This window comes from Lagenorhynchus albirostris, chromosome 10 (assembly GCF_949774975.1).
Source record: "Lagenorhynchus albirostris chromosome 10, mLagAlb1.1, whole genome shotgun sequence".
NCBI lineage: Eukaryota > Metazoa > Chordata > Mammalia > Artiodactyla > Delphinidae > Lagenorhynchus > Lagenorhynchus albirostris.
Genome location: NC_083104.1, coordinates 3,768,903 through 3,790,492, shown reverse-complemented (window position 1 = coordinate 3,790,492; position 21,590 = coordinate 3,768,903). Strand labels below are relative to the sequence as shown.

At 48.2% G+C, this 21,590-nt stretch overlaps 1 protein-coding gene across 6 annotated transcripts in view; it reads left to right on the top strand.

The window, feature by feature from the left end:
* GRIP2 (glutamate receptor interacting protein 2) overlaps positions 1–20,650 on the top strand; it is a 92,371-nt gene extending 71,721 nt beyond the window's left edge. For all 6 annotated transcript variants that reach the window (XM_060161071.1, XM_060161070.1, XM_060161066.1 and 3 more), the window contains 7 exons: positions 710–849; positions 1,480–1,659; positions 2,676–2,850; positions 4,459–4,564; positions 6,375–6,518; positions 7,377–7,523; positions 18,524–20,650. In XM_060161071.1, coding sequence (XP_060017054.1) covers positions 710–849; positions 1,480–1,659; positions 2,676–2,850; positions 4,459–4,564; positions 6,375–6,518; positions 7,377–7,523; positions 18,524–18,682 — 1,051 coding nt within the window. In that variant the 3' untranslated portion in view covers positions 18,683–20,650. The remainder of the gene's footprint in view (positions 1–709; positions 850–1,479; positions 1,660–2,675; positions 2,851–4,458; positions 4,565–6,374; positions 6,519–7,376; positions 7,524–18,523) is intronic.
* The last annotated feature ends 940 nt before the right edge of the window (positions 20,651–21,590 follow it).

Here is a 21,590-nt window from a genome sequence, read left to right as displayed (position 1 = left end):
CACCCTCAGCCCTGGCTGCTTCTCAGAATTATCTTCCCTGGCCCTGCTCCCAGAGTTACGATTTCATTGGTCAGGGGGAGGGGCCAGGCATCTGCACTTTTTAAAAAGCTCCTTAGGTAATTCTAATAGTATCCAGGTAGAAAACCATTGGGCTAGTACACTGCTACTGCTTGGCCTTTTCATCCCGCCCCCCCATAGTCCTCTCTGAAGTCAGCTGGACCCTGGGGCTTAGGCTTATTCTAGGTGGGGAAACTGAGACCCAAGGAGAGGGAAAGGCTACACATGGATTTCAGCTGGAGGGAAACGTGAATTCATTCCACCCATCCATCCTTCAATTATAATTTGATAAAATACGTATTATCACCCTTACTTTACAGATGAAAGAACTGAGACTCAGGGAAGTTAAAGAACTGGCCTAAGACCACACAGTAGTTGTCAGCTAGTATGTGGCATTCAAACCACCCTCAAAACTCATGCTGGACACTGGTTCCAGAACCTAACTTTTACACTTGAGCAGGAAAATCCCCTCCCAGATGCTAGACTTCATACTTCTGTTAATACAATCACACTTGCTTTCCCCCCCACCCAGGGTGGGTTTAACTGGGGTCAGCCAGGCTTGTGCTTTGGGGTTCCTGAGTTCCCCCAGGGCAGACCCCCCACTTCAAGGCCCTGTCTAACTCCCATCCTCTACCCTGTGCCCCCTCTCCAGGACTGGCGCTATCCACGTTGGGGACCGTATCCTGGCCATCAACAGTGTTAGCCTCAAGGGCCGGCCACTGAGTGAGGCCATCCACCTCTTGCAGGTGGCTGGTGAGACCGTCACCCTGAAGATCAAGAAGCAGCTAGACCGTGAGCCTCACCCCACACCTGGGCGCCGTCCAGCCCATTTAGGAAGAGAGATCCCTCAGCCTCTGTGCCAGGCTTTGTGAGGCCCAACCTCACTGGATTGTTGCTCACCCCGTGGAGGTGGGAGGGTACCTGGGACAGTGGAGACAGAGGAGACAAGGCTCAGAGTGATGGGAGCGATGGGCCTGAGGTCATACAGCCAGTGTGGGGCCCTCTGGGCCTGAACCATGCTCTTCATCACCTCCTGCCTCTTGAGGTGCCTGCTTGTTTTGCCTTGTGGCCGTCACTCATACATTCCTCAGTTTCCCCTGAATCTGTCTCCCATGCTTTGGTAGGGAGTGGATGGAGCCTGAGCTTTAAAGCCTTCCTTCTAACCTGGGCTCCACTGTTGCTCACCGTGTGACCTTGGGCATGCTGTGCAGCCTTTCTGAGCCTCAGTTTTCACATCTCTGAAACGGGTTTGCCTATTGGCGTGCCTCCCATCTCACCTGTCAGCTTGCCCAGCAGGAGGCTCAGGGAGCCCAGGGCCTGTGAGTTCCCAAACCAGGGTGAAGTGGGGAAACTGAGGCTGGTTGAGCACCTTTGTCTCCAAGGTCAGAAGCCAGTGGCAGTGACACCCGCTTTTCCTCCCAGGCCCCCTCCTACCCCGCAAATCGGGCAGCCTCAGCGAAGCCAGCGATGCAGATGAGGACCCGCCAGAGGCGCTGAAAGGCGGCCTGCTGGCAGCCCGATCCTCGTCCACCGTGCCCAGTGTGGACAGCGCAGTGGAGTCCTGGGGCAGCTTGGCCACTGAGGGTGGCTTTGGGGGCCCAGGTAACACCTCGGGCCCCTGGACAAGCACCGTGTTCTCCGTGGGCCCTTGTAGGGGCTGTTCCCTCCGCCTAACCCTTCTTGCTCCCCTTCTGCTGGCCCCATCCTTTAGGGACACTTCCTGAAGGCAGACCTGATTGGGCCCCATTAGCCATTCTGAGGGCCGCTCAGTCCTGAGAGTGTGGACTGCAGGCCTTCCTGGGCTTTGATCGGCACCCACAGCACTGCAGCTGCCCATTCAGATCCCCCCCACGAGGCCTGGGACCAAGTGGTCTTACTTCTGCCTCCTTCGTTCCCAGCCCGACGGCCAGCACACAGCAAGTGCTCGGTGTTGATTGCATCCCGTTGAAGGCAGGAAGGCAGAAAACCCCCTCCCACCCCATCCTATGAGACCCTCTTGGGTGGACACCCCCAGGGCGCCCCCAAGGACACAAGATCCCCTGCCCATGCGTGTTGAGACCCATAGGTGCCCTTGGGGGGCATCTGAATCTGGTGGCTGGCCTTCTGGCCTCTGGGACCCAGAACCACAGGGACTCCCCAAGGCCCAGCTTAGGGAGTAGTGGAGTGAGGCCTCTAGGTAGCCTCAGGTGGCCCTCGGCCCTGGTCCTCACTCACTGGATATCTGCCCGATCTCAGTCTCAGCTTCTCCATCTCCAGAAGCGGGTCAGCATCTCTCAGCATCACCCCCTGGGGCAAGACCTTCAGAGCTGGCAGGGAGAAGGGGATGGTTAACACAGTGGACCTCCCTCTCAGGCAGGGATCGGCCAAGCCGAGCCCCGTTGAGCTGGGACAGGATCCTGGAGCCCCAGCATTAAGTCTGCTGTTGATCAGGAGATCAAGGGGGTTCTGGGGTAGGGGTCCAGGTGGCAGGGGTCCTCAGGGGACTCTGGGTAGTCAGGCAGGCCCAGAGAGGGCAAAGACCGCTCCTGGGCCACCCAGCACAGCTAGAGATGGGGCAGGAAGGAGGGCAAGCTAAGGGCACAGAGAGGATATAGGCGCCCGCTCTGTCCACCTGCCAGGTTCCTACACTCCACAGGCGGCAGCCCGGGGCGTGACCCCCCAGGAGTGGCGGTGCAGCCGGCTGAGAAGCAGTCCCCCACCCACCGAGCCCCGGAGGACGAGCTACACCCCAGCCCCTGCCAACGAGAGCTTCCCCGAGGAGGAAGAGGAAGACGACTGGGGGCCACCAGCTAGGTCTGTGGTGGGGACTCCACGGGGGACACCGGCTCACCCTCTTGGCCAGGACGGGCGCGGGGAGCCAGTCCCTGTGCAAAGGCGATGGGGGCGATGGGCAAGTCTTGTCTGGCCTCAGGAGGGCACCTCCTGGGAGAGGAGAGGAAGTGTGGAGCAGAGCCATCTCAGAAGGCTGAGGCGGGGGAAGGGCACGCTGGCCGGAGGGCACAGCAGGGGCAAAGGTGTGAGGCTGGAGAGGCAGCCTGGCCGGCCCTCCCCACACCTGGTGGTCAGCTGTTCCCAGAGACACTGAGGGCTCGGACCCACACCCTCCCGACTCGCCCCAGATGGTCATGGCCTCCTGCAGTGGCCCTCGGGTCATGGTTACGAGCACCAGCCCTGGGCTGGGGACGTGGTGGTTTCTGTGGTGAATTCAGATGCTCCTGCGGGGAGCACACCCGGTGGAGAAATGCTGGTCCTCGTGCGGCCCCAGCCACCAGCTTCCCACGGCTCTGCTTTGGTCGGGCAGTTCCTTCTGCCTAGAATGCTGTCCCCTCCCCTCTCCTGGCCCATGCCTACTCATCCTTTAGACCCGCCTCTGGGAGGCTTCCCTGATCCTCCCTCCCTCTGCTGGTACCCACAGCTGCTCACGTGAGCCTCCTGGTGGCACTGGTGGTCTACCTGTTAATCACCTGGCTGTCGTGTCTTCTACTTGGCATCCCGAGCTCAGCCAGGCATCCAGTAGCTGCTCACACGCGCTCCATGAGGGACCCTCAGATCCTTAAGAACAGGGCCTTCCCCTTATTCCCCTCCATAGGCCTGTGCCCAGGAGAGGGCCTGGCTCAAAACGTTTGTAGAACTGACTTGAATGGAGCAGATGGCCTTCAGTCTCAGTCTTCTCATCTCTGAAACGGGAAGGGAAGGAGGCACCTAATTTGCATCACTGTCCTGGCCGCTCCCTTTGAGAGGAAAGCCTGCATGCCTTCGTGAGAGAGAGTGCTTTGCACACCACAGCACACTTGATAACGTCCAGGGCTCTGTAGATGGCAAAGGGCTTTGTAAACGGTGAAGCGTGAAAACGTGGCTTGTTACCATTCTGATGAGACCCGATTTTAGAGCTGGTAACGGGCCATACCTCCCGTGATGGAAGTTATAGGGTGGCACAGCCCTTTCCCCAGCCCTAATACTCCATCGTCTCCATCCATCTGTGTCCTTGCCAGCTCCAGCTCTGTCCCTGTCACTGTCCTGCAATGCCTTGTGTCTGGGTGGGGCCTGGGGTTGTCCTCTGGGGCTGCACCATGGATCTCCTGTCTGTCTGTCTGTCTGTCCGTCCGTCTGTCTCTCTTCCCAGGCGTCCTGTGTCACCGCTCTCCACCCCGTCTCATCTGCCCCTGTTCTAGCTGGCCATCGACAGTCCTGGTTGCCCCTAACTGCGTCTTCCCCCCATTCCGTGTCACCAACCACCACCCCGGGCCCCCGGCACTGCCACCGAGGACGCCTGCCTTCCTGCCCGCCCGCCCGCCCACCCAATGGCCCCTTGAGCCCAACGCAGGGCCCCAGGGCCCGGAAGACGCCTCAGGCCCCAGCCCACCCGCCAGGAGCTGACGCTCTCTGGTTCCTACGTTACAGCCCCGCCCCTGGCCCCACCTGCGAGGAGGGCTTCTGGCGCATGTTCGGGGAAGCCCTTGAAGACCTGGAGTCATGTGGTCAGTCGGAGCTGCTGAGGGAGCTGGAGGTACGCCCTGCCCCCCCCCAGGCCCCCGTGGGAGGTGGCACGTTGATGGCATTGTGCTCTCGTGTAACACGTACAAGGGTACTCTCCTGGCACCCTCTGTGTAAAGGTGCCTTCACGTGCATACAGACTGTGGATGGACCCGTGTGCAAGTGTGACTGAGCACCGTGGTGTGGCACGTTAATTGGGGTGTGTGCACGTGTGAGCATGTTTGGCATAAAACGTGTGTGTGCGCACTGGGAGCATGTGTGTGTGCATGCAGGTGAGCACGCTCATGCATGCACAGTGCTGAGTATTGTCAGAACACGTGTGTCAGTGTGCACATTTGGATGCCTAAGGGCAGTTTTGGTGTCTGTGTGTGCATGTCGTTAGCATGCCCAGTGGAAGCTTGTGGATGTCAACATCAGTAACAGCATGGGACGTGAGAGGCCGAGAGGTGCATGCGGCTTTCTGTGAGGTCAGCCTTGCCCACAATGGAAAAGGCTGCCTGGGGAGACCTAGGGAGGATCTCATTGGGTCAATTCTGAAGCTCCTTCATATTCTGAGAGCAGTAATTTACACTCTGTTTATCTATGCTTTTGCCCTATTTTTGTTCCTAAAATTATTGATTGAGCCTTTTTTTTCTCTATCAGCCTTGCCAATTACTAGGCTCATCAAAGAACCAAGTTTTGTTTTTGTTAACTATGTCTCGTATTTCATTGTTTCCTATCTTACTCTTTTGTATGTCTAGCTTCGATATTCCCTTCCTTCGACTTTGTCTTTAAATCTTGATACTTTTCCTGGTTTCTTAACTCCTTAGTCTTCAGTCTTTCTTGCTCCCTAACATCGTGCATTTAAAGATAGGAATTTACCTGTAAGCACTTACTTGCCTCCCACAGGGTTTAAGTTGTACTTTTATGGTCTATTCAATTCCTAACACTGTCCTCTGGGGCTGCACCATGGATCTCCCCCCCGCCCCCACCTGTCTCTCCGTCTGTCTCTCTTCCCAGGCGTCCTGTGTCACCACTCTCCACCCCATGTCATCTGCCCCTGTTCTAGCTGGCCACTGACAGTCCCGCTTGCCCCTAACTGTGTCTTCCCCCCATTCCGTGGCACCAGCCACTGCCCTGGGGCCCCAGCACTGCCACTGAGGACGTGCTGCAGGGTTAAGCCTCTGCCCTCCCAGCCCCATCCTGTGCACTCTCTCAGATGCAGGGCCTCCGACCACATCTGTCCATTGCTGGGGTTTTGCACATGCTGTTTCCTCTTCCTGCCGGGGACTCTCCTTCCTCCCCATTTCTTGCTCATCGTTCAGATCTCGGCTCTGGAAGCTTTCCCGATCCCTCATACTGACCAGTTTCACTGTTCCAGCCTCTCACATTCTGTGTACCTTGGCCTCTGTGACATTTACTGCCATGTGTAATTTCATCTTCTTTATTTTTGTGACTAGCAAGTTAGCAGAGTGGTTAAGACCCTCGACCCTGGAGCCAGACTCTGAGTTCAAATCTTAATCTTTCTAAGCCTCAGTTTCCTCTTCTGTAAAATGGGCGGGGGGGGGATGTTATTTGCCTGGCTCATAATATTGTAGAGCATAAAATGAGTTCTGTGTGTCAAGTGCTTGGAACTGAGTCCAACGCAGTATAAGTGCTAATAATTCAATGCCAATGATTATTATTCTGATTGCTCATCATTGGGCTGAGAGCCCTAGGAGGGCAGGGACCTCATCTATTCTGTTCACCATTGTGACCTTGAAGGCTGGCACACAGTAGGTGTCCATAGATGTTGACTGCACACAGAGCAGGAAGCATCTGAGTGAAGAGCTGTGTCCCTACAGGCATCCATCATGACAGGCACCGTGCAGAATGTGGCCCTCGAGGGCAGGCCTGGCCACCGGCCCTGGAGGAGGAACCAGGAGATACGAGCTTCCCCAGAAGAAATGCAGGAGGTGCTGCTGCCGACACCCTTGGAGATGCACAAGGTGGGTGCTGGGGGAGCACAGGAGGCCTGGATGCATGTCCTGATGCCGTGGGTATTCGCCATAGCTCCAGATGGGCCCCGCCCCTCTCTCGGCTTCATTCTCCTCCACCAATAAAACACAGATTTTTATAGAAGGTAGAGTTTTCCAAAACTCCTGCCATTTGGGCGATACACACACACACACACACACACACACACACACACACACACACACACTCACACTCACTTGTGATACTTTTCTTTAAGTAGACTCACTTTTTCCCCACTTAAGTTATCGTGTGTGTGTATAATATAAAGGCTTCTATATGTGTGTGTGTATATATATATATATATATATATATATATATATATGTGTGTGCGTGCATATCAGTACCTTAAATGAGAGGCCAGCGTTTTTGCCATCTATAGGCTACTGTCTAGGAAAACAAAACACAGAAGAGAAAAAAGAGCTCTTGGCCCATAATAACCTTCAGAAGGCTCTGAGCCTGAAGCCAGCTCTTTGGTGGACGGGGAGATGGGAAGTGTCAAAGGGTGGTGAAAACACATGTCCACCCCACTGAGACTTTCTCCTGGAATGGAAGCAGGAAGATTGAAAAAGAACTGAAAGGAACTCCTTTTCCTACAGCTTCCACTGTGACTGAGTGCTGTAGATGGAGGGTCAGCGGAGGTGGAGGGGAGGGGGTGCTCCAGAAGCCAAGGCTTGGGTACGATGCCGAGGCAGTAACACACGTGGAAGAGCAGCCAGGTGGGCTAGGGCTGGGTCCCGGAGGCATCAGATGCCAGACCAAGGGGCTTAGGCAGCTGTGGGAGGCTAGGGGGAAAGATCGGGGCTCCAGAGGTCTCCTCCTCCTGTTCCCAGGTGACACTGCACAAGGACCCTGTACGGAGTGACTTTGGTTTTAGTGTCTCAGATGGCCTCCTGGAGAAGGGCGTCTATGTCCACACTGTGCGCCCTGATGGGCCAGCTCAACGTGGGGGTCTCCGGCCCTTTGACAGGGTCCTCCAGGTAATGCTGGGTGGTGGCACTATCGATGGAGTGGCCGTTCCTAGCCCCATAGTGGGGAGAAAGCCTGACTTCTACGTTGGCTGAGTGGCCTTGAGCAGGTTGCCTCCTCTCTCTGAGCCCCAGGTTTCTTTTTTTAAAAAAAAAATAATCCTTTATTTTTTATAGATTTAATTAATTAATTAGTTTGTTTGTTTTTGGCTGTGTTGAGTCTTCGTTGCTGTGCACGGGCCTTCTCTCGTTGTGGTGAGGTGGGGCTACTCTTCGTTGTGGTGCGTGGGCTTCAGTAGTTGTGGCTCACGGGCTCTAGAGTGCAGGCTCAGTAGTTGTGGCGCACGGGCTTAGCTGCTCCATGGCACGTGGGATCTTCCCGGACCAAGGCTCAAACCCGTGTCCCCTGCATTGGCAGGCGGATTCTTAACCACTGCACCACCAGGGAAGCCCTGAGCCCCAGGTTTCTCATCTGAAAAAAGGGAATGACAACACAGTTGTATTGGTGAGGTTAGGCTAAATTATGCTGCAGGAACAAACAATCCCAAATCTCAGTGGTTTAATACACATGAACATTTATTTATCACTTATATGATATGTCCACTGTGGGCCAGTGTGGGCCTTGCTCCACCTGGATTGGTGGAGGGTCCACCCTCTAGCAAATGCCTCGGACTCCATGGCAACTAAGTCATGTGATCTCACTAACAGCAAGGGAGCCTGGGAAATGTGAGTGGGCAGATAGAAGCTGTGGGGCATCCCTGGCACACCCTTTCCCATGCCCCACATTCTAGGCAGGAGGCTCAGCGTGTGGCCTGCTTGTGATGTTAAAAAATGGAGACAGTCTCTAGGTCCATCCACGTCTCTGCAAATGGCACAATTTCTTTCCTTTTTATGGCTGAGTAATATTCCATTGTATATATGTACTACATCTTCTTTATCCATTCCTCTGTTGGTGGACATTTAGGTTGCTTCCATGACCTGCCTATTGTAAATAGTGCTGCAGTGAACATTGGGGTGCATGTGTCTTTCGGAATCATGGTCTGTCTTCTCTGGGTATATGCGCAAGAGTGGGATTGCTGGGTCATATGGTAACTCTATTTTTAGTTCTTTAAGGAGCCTCCATACTGTTCTCCATAGTGGCTGTATCAATTTACATTCCAACCAACAGTGTAAGAGGGTTCCCTTTTCTCCACACCCTCTCCAGCATTTGTTGTTTGTAGATTTTCTGATGATGCCCATTCCGACTGGTGTGAGGTGGTACCTCATTGTAGTTTTTTTTTTTATATATATACAGCAGGTTCTTATTAGTCATGAATTTTACACACATCACTGAATATGTGTCAATCCCAATCACACAATTCATCCCACCACCACCCTCCTGCTGCTTTCCCCCCCTTGGTGTCCATACATTTGTTCTCTACATCTCTGTCTCAATTTCTGTCCTGCAAACCAGTTCATCTGTACCATTTTTCTAGGTTCCACATATATGTGTTAATATAAGATATTTATTTTTCTCTTTCTGACTTACTTCACTCTGTATGACAGTCTCTAGGTTCATCCACATCTCAACAAATGACCCAATTTCGTTCCTTTTTTGGCTGAGTAATATTCCATTGTATATATGTACCACATCTTCTTTATCCATTCGTCTGTCAATGGGCATTTAGGTTGCTTCCATGACCTGGCTATTGTAAATAGTGCTGCAATAAACACTGGGGTGCATGTGTCTTTTTGAATTACGGTTTTCTCTGGGTATATGCTCAGTAGTGGAATTGCTGGGTCATATGGTAGTTCTATTTGTAGTTTTTTAAGGAACCTCCATACTGTTCTCCATAGTAGCTGTATCAATTTACATTCCCACCAACAGTGCAAGAGGGTTCCCTTTTCTCCACACCCTCTCCAGCATTTGTTGTTTGTAGATTTTCTGATGATGCCCATTCTAACTGGTGAGGTGATACCTCATTGTAGTTTTGATTTGCATTTCTCTAATAATTAGTGATGTTGAGCAGCTTTTCATGTGCTTCTTGGCCATCTGTATGTTGTCTTTGGAGAAATGTCAATTTAGGTCTTCTGCCCATTTTTGGATTGGGTTGTTTGTTTTTCTAATACTGAGCTGCATGAGCTGTTTATATATTTTGGAGATTAATCCTTTGTTCATTCGTTTGAAAATATTTTCTCCCAATCTGAGGGTTGTCTTTTCGTCTTGTTTATGGTTTCCTTTGCTGTGCAAAAGCTTTTAAGTTTCATTAGGTCCCATTTGTTTATTTTTGTTTTTATTTTCATTACTCTAGGAGGTGAATCAAAAAAGATCTTCCTGTGATTTATGTCAAAGAGTGTGCTGCCTATGCTTTTGTCTAAGAGTTTTATAGTGTCCAGCCTTACATTTGGGTCCTTAATCCATTTGGAGTTTATTTTTGTGTATGGTGTTAGGGAGTGTTCTAATTTCATTCTTTTACATGGAGCTGTCCAGTTTTCCCAGCACCACTTACTGGAGAGGCTGTCTTTTCTCCATTGTATATTCTTGCCCCCTTTGTCATAGATTAGTTGACCATAGGTGCATGGGTTTATCTCTGGGCTTTCTATCCTGTTCCATTGGTCTATATTTCTGTTTTGGTGCCAGTACCAGACTGTCTTGATTATTGTAGCTTTGTAGTATAGTCAGGGAGCCTGATTCCTTCAGCTCCATTTTCTTTCTCAAGATTGCTTTGGCTATTTGTGGTCTTTTGTGTTTCCATACAAGTTGTAAAATTTTTTGTTCTAATTCTGTGAAAAATGCTATTGGTAATTTGACAGGAATTGCATTGAATCTGTAGATTGCTTTGGGTAGTATAGTCATTTTCACAATATTCTTTCAATCCAAAACATGGTATATCTCTCCATCTGTTTGTGTTGTCTTTGTTTTCTTTCATCAGTGTCTTATAGTTTTGTGAGTACAGGTCTTTTGCCTCCTTAGTAGGTTTATTCCTAGAGACTGTCATATAGAGTGAAGTAAGTCAGAAAGGAAAAAACAAATATCATATATTAACACATATATGTGGAATTTAGGAAAAAAGGTAGAGATGAACCTGTTTGCAAAACAGAAATAGAGACACAGATGTACAAAACAAACATATGGACACCAAGTGGGGGTGGTGGTGGGATGGATTGGGAGATTGGGATTGATGTGTGTACACTACTATATATGAAGTAGATGGCTGGTGAGGGCCTACTGTATAGCACGGGGGGAAAAAAGGTCCAGTCTGTTTGCAGGACATATATTAAGTTAACCTTAAAAATGCATTCCAATATACATGATGTGCAGACAAATACCGTTTTTTTTTTTTTTTTTTGTCTGTATTCACTTCTAGTCCTTGAAGGAAGTGGAAGATGGGTTATTTTTTTTTTCATTTTAACATCTTTATTGGAGTATAATTACTTTACAATGGTATGTTAGTTTCAGCTTCACAACAAAATGAATCAGTTATATATATATACATATATCCCCATATCTCTTCCCGCTTGCGTCTCCCTCCCTCCCACCCTCCCTATCCCACCCCTCCAGGCGGTCACAAAGCACCGAGCTGATCTCCCTGTGCTATGCGGCTGCTTCCCACTAGCTATCTACCTTACGTTTGGTAGTGTATATATGTCCATGCCTCTCTCTCGCTTTGTCACCGTTTACCCTTCCCCCTCCCCATAGCCTCAAGTCCATTCTCTAGTAAGTCTGTGTCTTTATTCCTGTTTCACCCCTAGGTTTTTCATGACATTTTTTTGGCTTAAATTCCATATATATGTGTTAGCATACGGTATTTGTCTCTCTCTTTCTGACTTACTTCGCTCTGTATGACAGACTCTAGGTCTATCCACCTCATTACAAATAGCTCAATTTCGTTTCTTTTTATGGCTGAGTAATATTCCATTGTATATATGTGCCACATCTTCTTTATCCATTCATCCGATGATGGACACTTAGGTTGTTTCCATCTCCTGGCTATTGTAAATAGAGCTGCAATGAACATTTTTGGTACATGACTCTTTTTGAATTATGGTTTTCTCAGGGTATATGCCCAGTAGTGGGATTGCTGGGTCATATGGTAGTTCTATTTGTAGTTTTTTAAGGAACCTCCATACTGTTCTCCACAGTGGCTGTATCAATTTACATTCCCACCAACAGTGTAAGAGGGTTCCCTTTTCTCCACACCCTCTCCAGCACTTATTGTTTCTAGATTTTTTGATGATGGCCATTCTGACTGGTGTGAGATGATATCTCATTGTAGTTTTGATTTGCATTTCTCTAATGATTAGTGATGTTGAGCATTCTTTCATGTGTTTGTTGGCACTCTGTATATCTTCTTTGGAGAAATGTCAATTTAGGTCTTCTGCCCATTTTTGGATTGGGTTGTTTGTTTTTTTGTTATTAAGCTGCATGAGCTGCTTATAAATTTTGGAGATTAATCCTTTGTCAGTTGCTTCATTTGCAAATATTTTCTCCCATACTGAGGGTTGTCTTTTGGTCTTCTTTATGGTTTTCTTTGCTGTGCAAAAGCTTTTAAGTTTCATTAGGTCCCATTTGTTTACTTTTGTTTTTATTTCCATTTCTCTAGGAGGTGGGTCAAAAAGGACCTTGCTGTGATTTATGTCATAGAGTGTCCTGCCTATGTTTTCCTCTAAGAGTTTGATAGTTTCTGGCCTTATATTTAGGTCTTTAATCCATTTTGAGCTTATTTTTGTGTATGGTGTTAGGGAGTGATCTAATCTCATACTTTTACATGTAGCTGTCCAGTTTTCCCAGCACCACTTATTGAATAGGCTGTCCTTTTCTCCACTGTACATTCCTGCCTCCTTTATCAAAGATAAGGTGACCATAGGTGCGTGGGTTTATCTCTGGGCTTTCTATCCTGTTCCATTGATCTATATTTCTGTTTTTGTGCCAGTACCATACCGTCTTGATTACTGTAGCTTTGTAGTACAGTCTGAAGTCAGGAAGCCTGATTCCTCCAGCTCCGTTTTTCGTTCTCAAGATTGCTTTGGCTATTCGGGGTCTTTTGTGTTTCCATACAAATTGTGAAATTTTTTGTTCTAGTTCTGTGAAAAATGCCAGTGGTAGTTTGATAGGGATTGCATTGAATCTGTAGATTGCTTTGGGTAGTAGAGTCATTTTCACAATGTTGATTCTTCCAATCCAAGAACATGGTATATCTCTCCATCTATTTGTATCATGTTTAATTTCTTTCATCAGTGTCTTATAATTTTCTGCATACAGGTCTTTTGTCTCCTTAGGTAGGTTTATTCCTAGATATTTTATTCTTTTTGTTGCAATGGTAAATGGGAGTGTTTTCTTGATTTCACTTTCAGATTTTTCGTCCTTAGTGTATAGGAATGCCAGAGATTTCTGTGCATTAATTTTGTATCCTGCTACTTTACCAAATTCATTGATTAGCTCTAGTAGTTTTCTGGTAGCATCTTTAGGATTCTCTATGTATAGTATCATGTCATCTGCAAAGAGTGACAGCTTTACTTCTTCTTTTCCGATTTGGATTCCTTTTATTTCCTTTTCTTCTCTGATTGCTGTGGCTAAAACTTCCAAAACTATGTTGAATAAGAGTGGTGAGAGTGGGCAACCTTGTCTTGTTCCTGATCTTAGTGGAAATGCTTTCAGTTTTTCACCATTGAGGACGATGTTGGCTGTGGGTTTTTCATATATGGCCTTTATTATGTTGAGGAAAGTTCCCTCTATGCCTACTTTCTGCAGGGTTTTTTTATCATAAATGGGTGTTGAATTTTGTCAAAAGCTTTCTCTGCATCTATTGAGATGATCATATGGTTTTTCTCCTTCAATTTGTTAATATGGTGTATCACGTTGATTGATTTGCATATATTGAAGAATCCTTGCATTCCTGGAATAAACCCCACTTGATCATGGTGTATGATCCGTTTAATGTGCTGTTGGATTCTGTTTGCTAGTATTTTGTTGAGGATTTTTGCATCTATGTTCATCAGTGATATTGGCCTGTAGTTTTCTTTCTTTGTGACATCCTTGTCTGGTTTTGGTATCAGGGTGATGGTGGCCTCGTAGAATGAGTTGGGGAGTGTTCCTCCCTCTGCTGTATTTTGGAAGAGTTTGAGAAGGATAGGTGATAGCTCTTCTCTAAATGTTTGATAGAATTCGCCTGTGAAGCCATCTGGTCCTGGGCTTTTGCTTGTTGGAAGATTTTTAATCACAGTTTCAATTTCAGTGCTTATGATTGGTCTGTTCATATTTTCTATTTCTTCCTGATTCAGTCTTGGCAGGTTGTGCCTTTCTAAGAATTTGTCCATTTCTTCCAGGTTGTCCATTTTATTGGCATAGAGCTGCTTGTAGTAATCTCTCATGATCTTTTGTATTTCTGCAGTGTCAGTTGTTACTTCTCCTTTTTCATTTCTAATTCTATTGATTTGAGTCTTCTCCCTTTTTTTCTTGATGAGTCTGGCTAATGGTTTATCAATTTTGTTTATCCTTTCAAAGAACCAGCTTTTAGTTTTCTTGATCTTTGCTATCGTTTCCTTCCTTTCTTTTTCATTTATTTCTGATCTGATTTTTATGATTTCTTTCCTTCTGCTAACTTTGGGGGTTTTTTGTTCTTCTTTCTCTAATTGCTTTAGGTGCAAGGTTAGGTTGTTTATTCGAGATGTTTCCTGTTTCTTAAGGTAGGATTGTATTGCTATAAACTTCCCTCTTAGAACTGCTTTTGCTGCATCCCATAGATTTTGAGTCGTCGTGTCTCCATTGTCATTTATTTCTAGGTATTTTTTGATTTCCTCTTTGATTTCTTCAGTGATCACTTCGTTATTAAGTAGTGTATTGTTTAGCCTCCATGTGTTTGCATTTTTTACAGATCTTTTCCTCTAATTGATATCTAGTCTCATAGTGTTGTGGTCGGAAAAGATACTTGATACAATTTCAATTTTCTTAAATTTACCAAGGCTTGATTTGTGACCCAAGATATGATCTATCCTGGAGAATGTTCCATGAGCACTTGAGAAAAATGTGTATTCTGTTGTTTTTGGATGGAATGTCCTATAAATATCAATTAAGTCCATCTCGTTTAATGTATCATTTAAAGCTTGTGTTTCCTTATTTATTTTCATTTTGGATGATCTGTCCATTGGTGAAAGTGGGGTGTTAAAGTCCCCTACTATGAATGTGTTACTGTCGATTTCCCCTTTTACGGCTGTCAGTATTTGCCTTATGTATTGAGGTGCTCCTATGTTGGGTGCATAAATATTTACAATTGTTATATCTTCTTCTTGGATCGATCCCTTGATCATTATGTCGTGTCCTTGTCTCTTCTAATAGTCTTTGTTTTAAAGTCTATTTTGTCTGATATGAGAATTGCTACTCCAGCTTTCTTTTGGTTTCCATTTGCATGAAATACCTTTTTCCATCCCCTTACTTTCAGTCTGTGTGTGTCTCTAGGTCTGAAGTGGGTCTCTTGTAGACAGCAAATGTATGCGTCTTGTTTTTGTATCCATTCAGCCAATCTGTGTCTTTTGGTGGGAGCATTTAGTCCATTTACATTTAGTCCATTTACATTTAAGTCCATTACATTTAATGTGTAAATGTACACATTACATTTACATTAATGTGTGTTCCCATTCCCATTTTCTTAATTGTTTTGGGTTCGTTATTGTAGGTCTTTTCCTTCTTTTGTGTTTCTTGCCTAGAGAAGTTCCTTTAGCAGTTGTTGTAGAGCTGGTTTGGTGGTGCTGAACTCTCTCAGCTTTCGCTTGTCTGTGAAGGTTTTAATTTCTCCATCATATCTGAATGAGATCCTTGCTGGGTAGAGTAATCTTGGTTGCAGGTTTTTCTACTTCAACACTTTCAATATGTCCTGCCACTCCCTTCTGGCTTGCAGAGTTTCTGCTGAAAGATCAGCTGTTAACCTTATGGGGATTCCCTTGTGTGTTATTTGTTGTTTTTCCCTTGCTGCTTTTAATATATTTTCTTTGTATTTAATTTTTGACAGTTTGATTAATATGTGTCTTGGTGTATTTCTCCTTGGATTTATCCTGTATGGGACTCTCTTTGCTTCCTGGACTTGATTAACTATTTCCTTTCCCATATTAGGGAAGTTTTCAACTATAATCTCTTCAAATATTTTCTCAGTCCCTTTCTTTTTCTCTTCTTCTTCTGGAACCCCTATAATTCGAATGTTGGTGCGTTTAATGTTGTCCCAGAGGTCTCTGAGACTGTCCTCAGTTCTTTTCATTCTTTTTTCTTTATCCTGCTCTGCAGTAGTTATTTCCACTATTTTATCTTCCAGGTCACTTATCCGTTCTTCTGCCTCAGTTATTCTGCTATTGATCCCATTAGAGTATTTTTCATTTCATTTATTGTGTTGTTCATCATTGTTTGTTTCATCTTTAGTTCTTCTAGGTCCTTGTTAACTGATTCTTGTATTTTGTCTATTCTATTTCCAAGATTTTGGATCATCTTTACTATCATTATTCTGAATTCTTTTTCAGGTAGACTGCCTATTTCCTCTTCATTTGTTAGGTCTGGTGGGTTTTTATCTTGCTCCTTCATCTGCTGTGTGTTTTTCTGTCTTTTCATTTTGCTTATCTTACTGTGTTTGGGGTCTCCTTTTTGCAGGCTGAAGGTTCGTAGTTCCTGTTGTTTTTTGTGTCTGTCCCCAGTGGCTAAGGTTGGTTCAGTGGGTTGTGTAGGCTTCCTGGTGGAGGGTACTAGTGCCTGTGTTCTGGTGGATGAGGCTGGATCTTGTCTTTCTGGTGGGCAGGTCCACGTGTGGTGGTGTGTTTTGGGGTGTCTGTAGACTTATTATGATTTTGGGCAGCCTCTCTGCTAATGGGTGGGGTTGTGTTCCTGTGTTGCTAGTTTGGCATAGGATGTCCAGCACTGTAGCTTGCTGGTCGTTGAGTGAAGCTGGGTGCTGGCGTTGAGATGGAGATCTCTGGGAGATTTTCGCTGTTTGATATTATGTGCAGCTGGGAGGCCTCTTGTGGACCAGTGTCCTGAAGTTGGCTCTCCCACCTCAGAGGCACAGCACTGACTCCTGGCTGCAGCACCAAGAGCCTTTCATCCACAGGGCTCCTTAATTTGGGATGATTGGTTGTCTATTCATGTATTCCACAGATGCAGGGTACATCAAGTTGATTGTGGAGCTTTAATCCGCTGCTTCTGAGGCTGCTGGGAGAGATTTCCCTTTCTCTTCTTTGTTCTCACAGCTCCCAGGGGCTCAGCTTTGGATTTGGCCCCGCCTGTGCGTGTAGGTCGCCGGAGGGCGTCTGTTCTTTGCTCAGACAGGACGGGGTTAAAGGAGCCGCTGATTCGGAGGCTCTGGCTCACTCAGGCCGGGGGGGTGGGGTGGTAGGGAGGGTCACGGAGTGTGGGGCGGGCCTGCGGTGGCAGAGGCCAGCATGACATTTCTAGCCTGAGGCGCGCCGTGCGTTCTCCCGGGGGAGTTGTCCCTGGATCCCGGGACCCTGGCAGTGGCGGGCTGCACAGGCTCCCCGGAAGGGGGTGTGGATAGTGACCTGTGTTCGCACACAGGCTTCTTGGTGGCGGCAGCAGCGGCCTTAGCGTCTCATGTCTGTCTCTGGGCTCCGCACTTTTAGCCGTGGCTCGCGCCCGTCTCTGGAGCTCTCTTAAGCAGCGTTCTTAATCCCCTCTCCTCGTGCACCAGGAAACAAAGAGGGAAGAAAAAGTCTCTTGCCTCTTCGGCAGGTCCAGACTTTTCCCCAGACTCCCTCCCGGCTAGCCGCGGTGCACTAACGCCCTGCAGGCTGTGTTCACGCCGCCAACCTCAGTCCTGTCCCGGCGGCGCTCCGACAGAAGCCGGAGCCTCAGCTCCCAGCCCCGCCCGCCCCAGCGGGGCGAGCAGACAAGCCTCTCGGCTGGTGAGTGCCTGTCAGCCCGATCCTCTGCGCTGGAACCTCTCCGCTTTGCCGTCCGCACCCCTGTTGCTGTGCTCTCCTCCGCGGCTCCCAAGCTCCCCCACTCCGCCACCCGAAGTCTCCGCCCGCGAAGGGGCTGCCTAGTGTGTGGACACTTTTCCTCCTTCACAGCTCTCTCCCGCTGGTGCAGGACCCGTCCCTATCCTTTTGTCTCTGTTTATTTTTTTCTTTTGCCCTAACCAGGTACGTGGGGGGTTCCTTGCCTTTTGGGAGGTCTGAGGTCTTCTGCCAGCGTTCAGTAGGTGCACTGTAGGAGTTGTTCCACGCGTAGATGTATTTCTGGTGTATCTGTGGGGAGGAAGGTGATCTCCGCGTCTTACTCTTCCGCCATCTTCCCGGAAGTCCCCGACAAATACTGTTTGACTCCACTTATATGAGGTACCTAGAATAGCCAAATTCATATAGTCAGAAAGTACACTGGTAGATGCCAGGGGCCAGTGGTTGGGGGCGGATTTCAGAGTTAGTATCTAATGGGGACAGAGTTTCAGTTTAGGAAGGTGAAAAATTCAGGAGATGGATGATGGTGAGAGTTGCATAACAATGTGAATGCACTTAGTGCCACTGAACTGCACAGTTAAATATGGTTAAAATAGTGTGTTTTATATTATGTGACTTTTACCACAATAAAGAAACATTTAAAAAATAAATAAATAAGGGGCTTCCCTGGCGGCGCAGTGGTTGAGAGTCCGCCTGCCAATGCAGGGGACACGGGTTCGTGCCTCGGTCCGGGAAGATCCCACATGCTGCGGAGCGGCTGGGCCCGTGAGCCATGGCCGCTGAGCCTGCGCATCCGGAGCCTGTGCTCCGCAATGGGAGAGGCCACAACAGTGAGAGGCCCGTGTACCACAAAAAATAAATAAGATTTTTCAGATGAGAAAAAAAAATGGAGACATGCAGGTGCTGGAGGGTGAAGGATGCATGGAAGGGTTGAAAGACTTGAAATGAGAGTGCCTTCCTCTGTGTGAGTGTTAAGATTCACCCTGTGTCTGGGCTGGGCAGGGTCTTTATTTGAGGAAATTCTCACCTACTTCAGTGCATGCTGAGCTGACGCCATCTGCCCCATGGCTGTGCATGTGCAGGTCAACCACGTTCACACGCGGGACCTTGACTGCTGCCTGACGGTGCCGCTCCTGGCCGAGGCGGGCGATGTCGTGGAGCTGGTCATCAGCCGCAACCCGCTGGCCCAGAGCAGCCGGGCCCCACGAGCACCAGGCCCCAGAGGCCCACGGATGCTTTGAAGTCAGCACATGGTCTGGACACCTTGGAAGATCCTGGCGCCCACACATGCAGCCAGGCTGAAGAAGTGGCCACCCACTCGTCCATCTGTCATCTGGCAGGCTCTGACCAGACTCTTCTCCATGTCTGCGGCAACAGGGGGCCGGGCCCAGTTGCGGTGATATCGAGGTCTTTCTCCAGTTGGACCTCCAAGATGCCCAGTGTGGAGCCTGCCCAGTAGGGGTCAAGGCAGGCTGCTCAGCTGGGAGTACAGGGGCTGCCCTAGGTACCTCCAGAACCCCTGGGAAGAGCGTCTAGTGCGGGGACAGCTCAGCTCCACGTAAGGAGTGTTCTCCCAGAAGAGCTATGGAGCCTGAGTGGCTGTGAGGGAGGAGTGAGCGCCCTGTCTCAGGAGGTGAGCAAGGCGGGACCTGATCCCACCTGTGCGGTCGCGGGAGGGTGGGGGCTACTTCATCTGGACAGCCTCCCACCAGGAAGGAGGCTGCTCAGCGGAAGAGTCCAGCCACTTCCCTTCTCCAGAGTCTGGTGTTCAGGGCTCACCAGCATCCCCACTTAGGAGACTCTGAACTGGGGTGTCTGGATTCCCAGGAAGCACTGGCCCTTTGAGGGGTTCTTTCATTTCTGAGACTCTGGTCGAAGCCTCTGTAGTTTGAGACCTCAGTTCTGGGCCCATTGGGCGAGCTTGGTGTCAGGCTTTGGGCTGTCAGCCCCTCCTGCTGCTTTAGTAGGACGTGTGGCCACTGGACCATATGAGTACACCCGTCTTAGCCCAGGCCCCTCAGGGTGGGTGGGAGTCATTTCAGGACAAAAGACCCAGGGGGTTCCATGCAGCTGTTATTACAGTGAAGATGGGAAAACCATGGAAATAAGTAGGATATGTAAGATGATAGAGCTCCTAGCCTAATAAATCAGTGAAGGAGGAGAGAGAAGCAGAGCCAGACAGACAGGCAGGGGAGACAGGCCATTCTTTCTCACACCCAGCAGTGACAGTGTCCAAAGTGGTCATTCAAGGAAGTTGATTCTCACTTGAAATCTGGAAGCACCAGTATCCCTTAAAATCGCTTTCCTCATTTTCTGCAGTCCAGAAACCCTTTCGGTTTTGAGAAGGGCCCGGGGTCTCCACCTGGTGGTCTGGGCTGTGGCCCCTGAGATGGAGGTGGGCAGAAAGGATTCAGCCAGGTCTTGGGACTGTTCTGCCCCTGCCCAGCTCTTAACAGTGTCTCAGGAAAATGGGGTGCCCACTCCCACCTTCATCCTCCTCTACCCCTGAATCCCCTGGAGGCCTGAAAAAGGCTCTTCCACTCAAGGGACTCGATAGGGAGTCAAGACATCTCTTCCTTTCACCCTGGGTCCCTTCTCGTTGCTGTCTGGTCTGACCCCCTCTGGACAATTAAGGGGTTGACAGTCTCTGAGTAGGTACTGGCCTGCCTGTCAGGGTGGAACCATGTCTGCCCGCTGGGCTTGGGAAAGCTACGCTCGACAGCAGCCGAGGAAGATGCAGCGACCCTGAACAGTTTTCTGCCCTCCTCGGGCTGAGGCCTCTGCGATTCCCCCAGACGTATGCAACCAGGCCCGGCGGGTGGATCTCCTGGCCACGCCGGCCTTCTCATATGCAATATTCCTCTGTCTTCTCATGGGGATTGTTCACCCCCCAGAATTGACACCTCCTGACACCTGTCCCCCATTGAGCGTCCTGCCTGCCTATGCATTTTGGGTACAGCCCCTGGGACATGCCCCTTCCACCCCCTAAAAGCTGTATTTTTCTCTGGCTGAGATTGGAGCATATTCCTTGTATTTTTCTATATGGGGTTTTCTTAGGGCTCTCGGGAAGCACAACATGCCAAGGGGTGGCACTGTAAAGGCCACTTGGGGTCTCCTTGGGGCCCATGTGTACATTTGCCCTACCGACTTGCAGTGACATGGGAGTGGGGGGCGGGGGGTGCTGTTGGGGTGATCTTTTTAAATAAAATTATTTAAAAGCACTTGGATTAGTGTGTCTTCTTTTTAAAACAAAAAAACATAGGCTGGTGATACCTATCTAATTACCCATGACTGTTTTCACAAAACTAGGACAAATAATCCTAAAATTTCTATCAAACCACAAAAGACCCAGAATTGCCAAAGTAATTCTGAGGAAAAAGAACAAAGCTGGAGGAGTAATCCTCCCAAACTTTACACAATACTACAAAGTTACAGTAATCAAAGCAGCATGGTATTGGCACAAAATGGACATATGGATCAATGGAACAGAAATAGAAAGCCCAGAAAAAAAACCCACACACTTCTGGTCAATTAATTTTCGACAGAGGAGGTAAGAATATACGATGGAGACAGTCTATTCAGCAAGTGGTGCTGGGAAAGTCGGACAGCTGCATGTAAATCGATCGATCAATGACATTAGAACACTCCCTTATGCCATGCACAAAAATAAACTCAGATTGGCTTAAATGAGACACGACACTACAAAACTCCTAGAAGAGAACATAGGCAAAATATTATCTGACATACAACATAACAATGTTTTCATAGGCCAATCTCCCAAAGCAATAGAAATAAAAGGAAGAGCAAAGAAATAGGACCTAAACAAAACTTGAAAGCGTTTGTGCAGCAAAGGAAAACATACACAAAACGAAAAGACAACCTGAGATGGGGAGAAAATATTTGGAAGTGATCTCATGACAAAGGCTTAATTTCCAAAATACACAAACAGCTTATAAAAAATCAACAACAACAAAAAAACCAACAAAAAATAGGAAGAATAAACATTTCATAAAGAACACGTACAGATGGTCCACAGACACGAGAAAAGATGCTCAACATCACTAGTTATTAGAGAAATGCAAGTCAAAACTACAAGGAACTACCACTTCACTGCAGTCACAATGGCCATCATCAAAGAGTCCACAAATA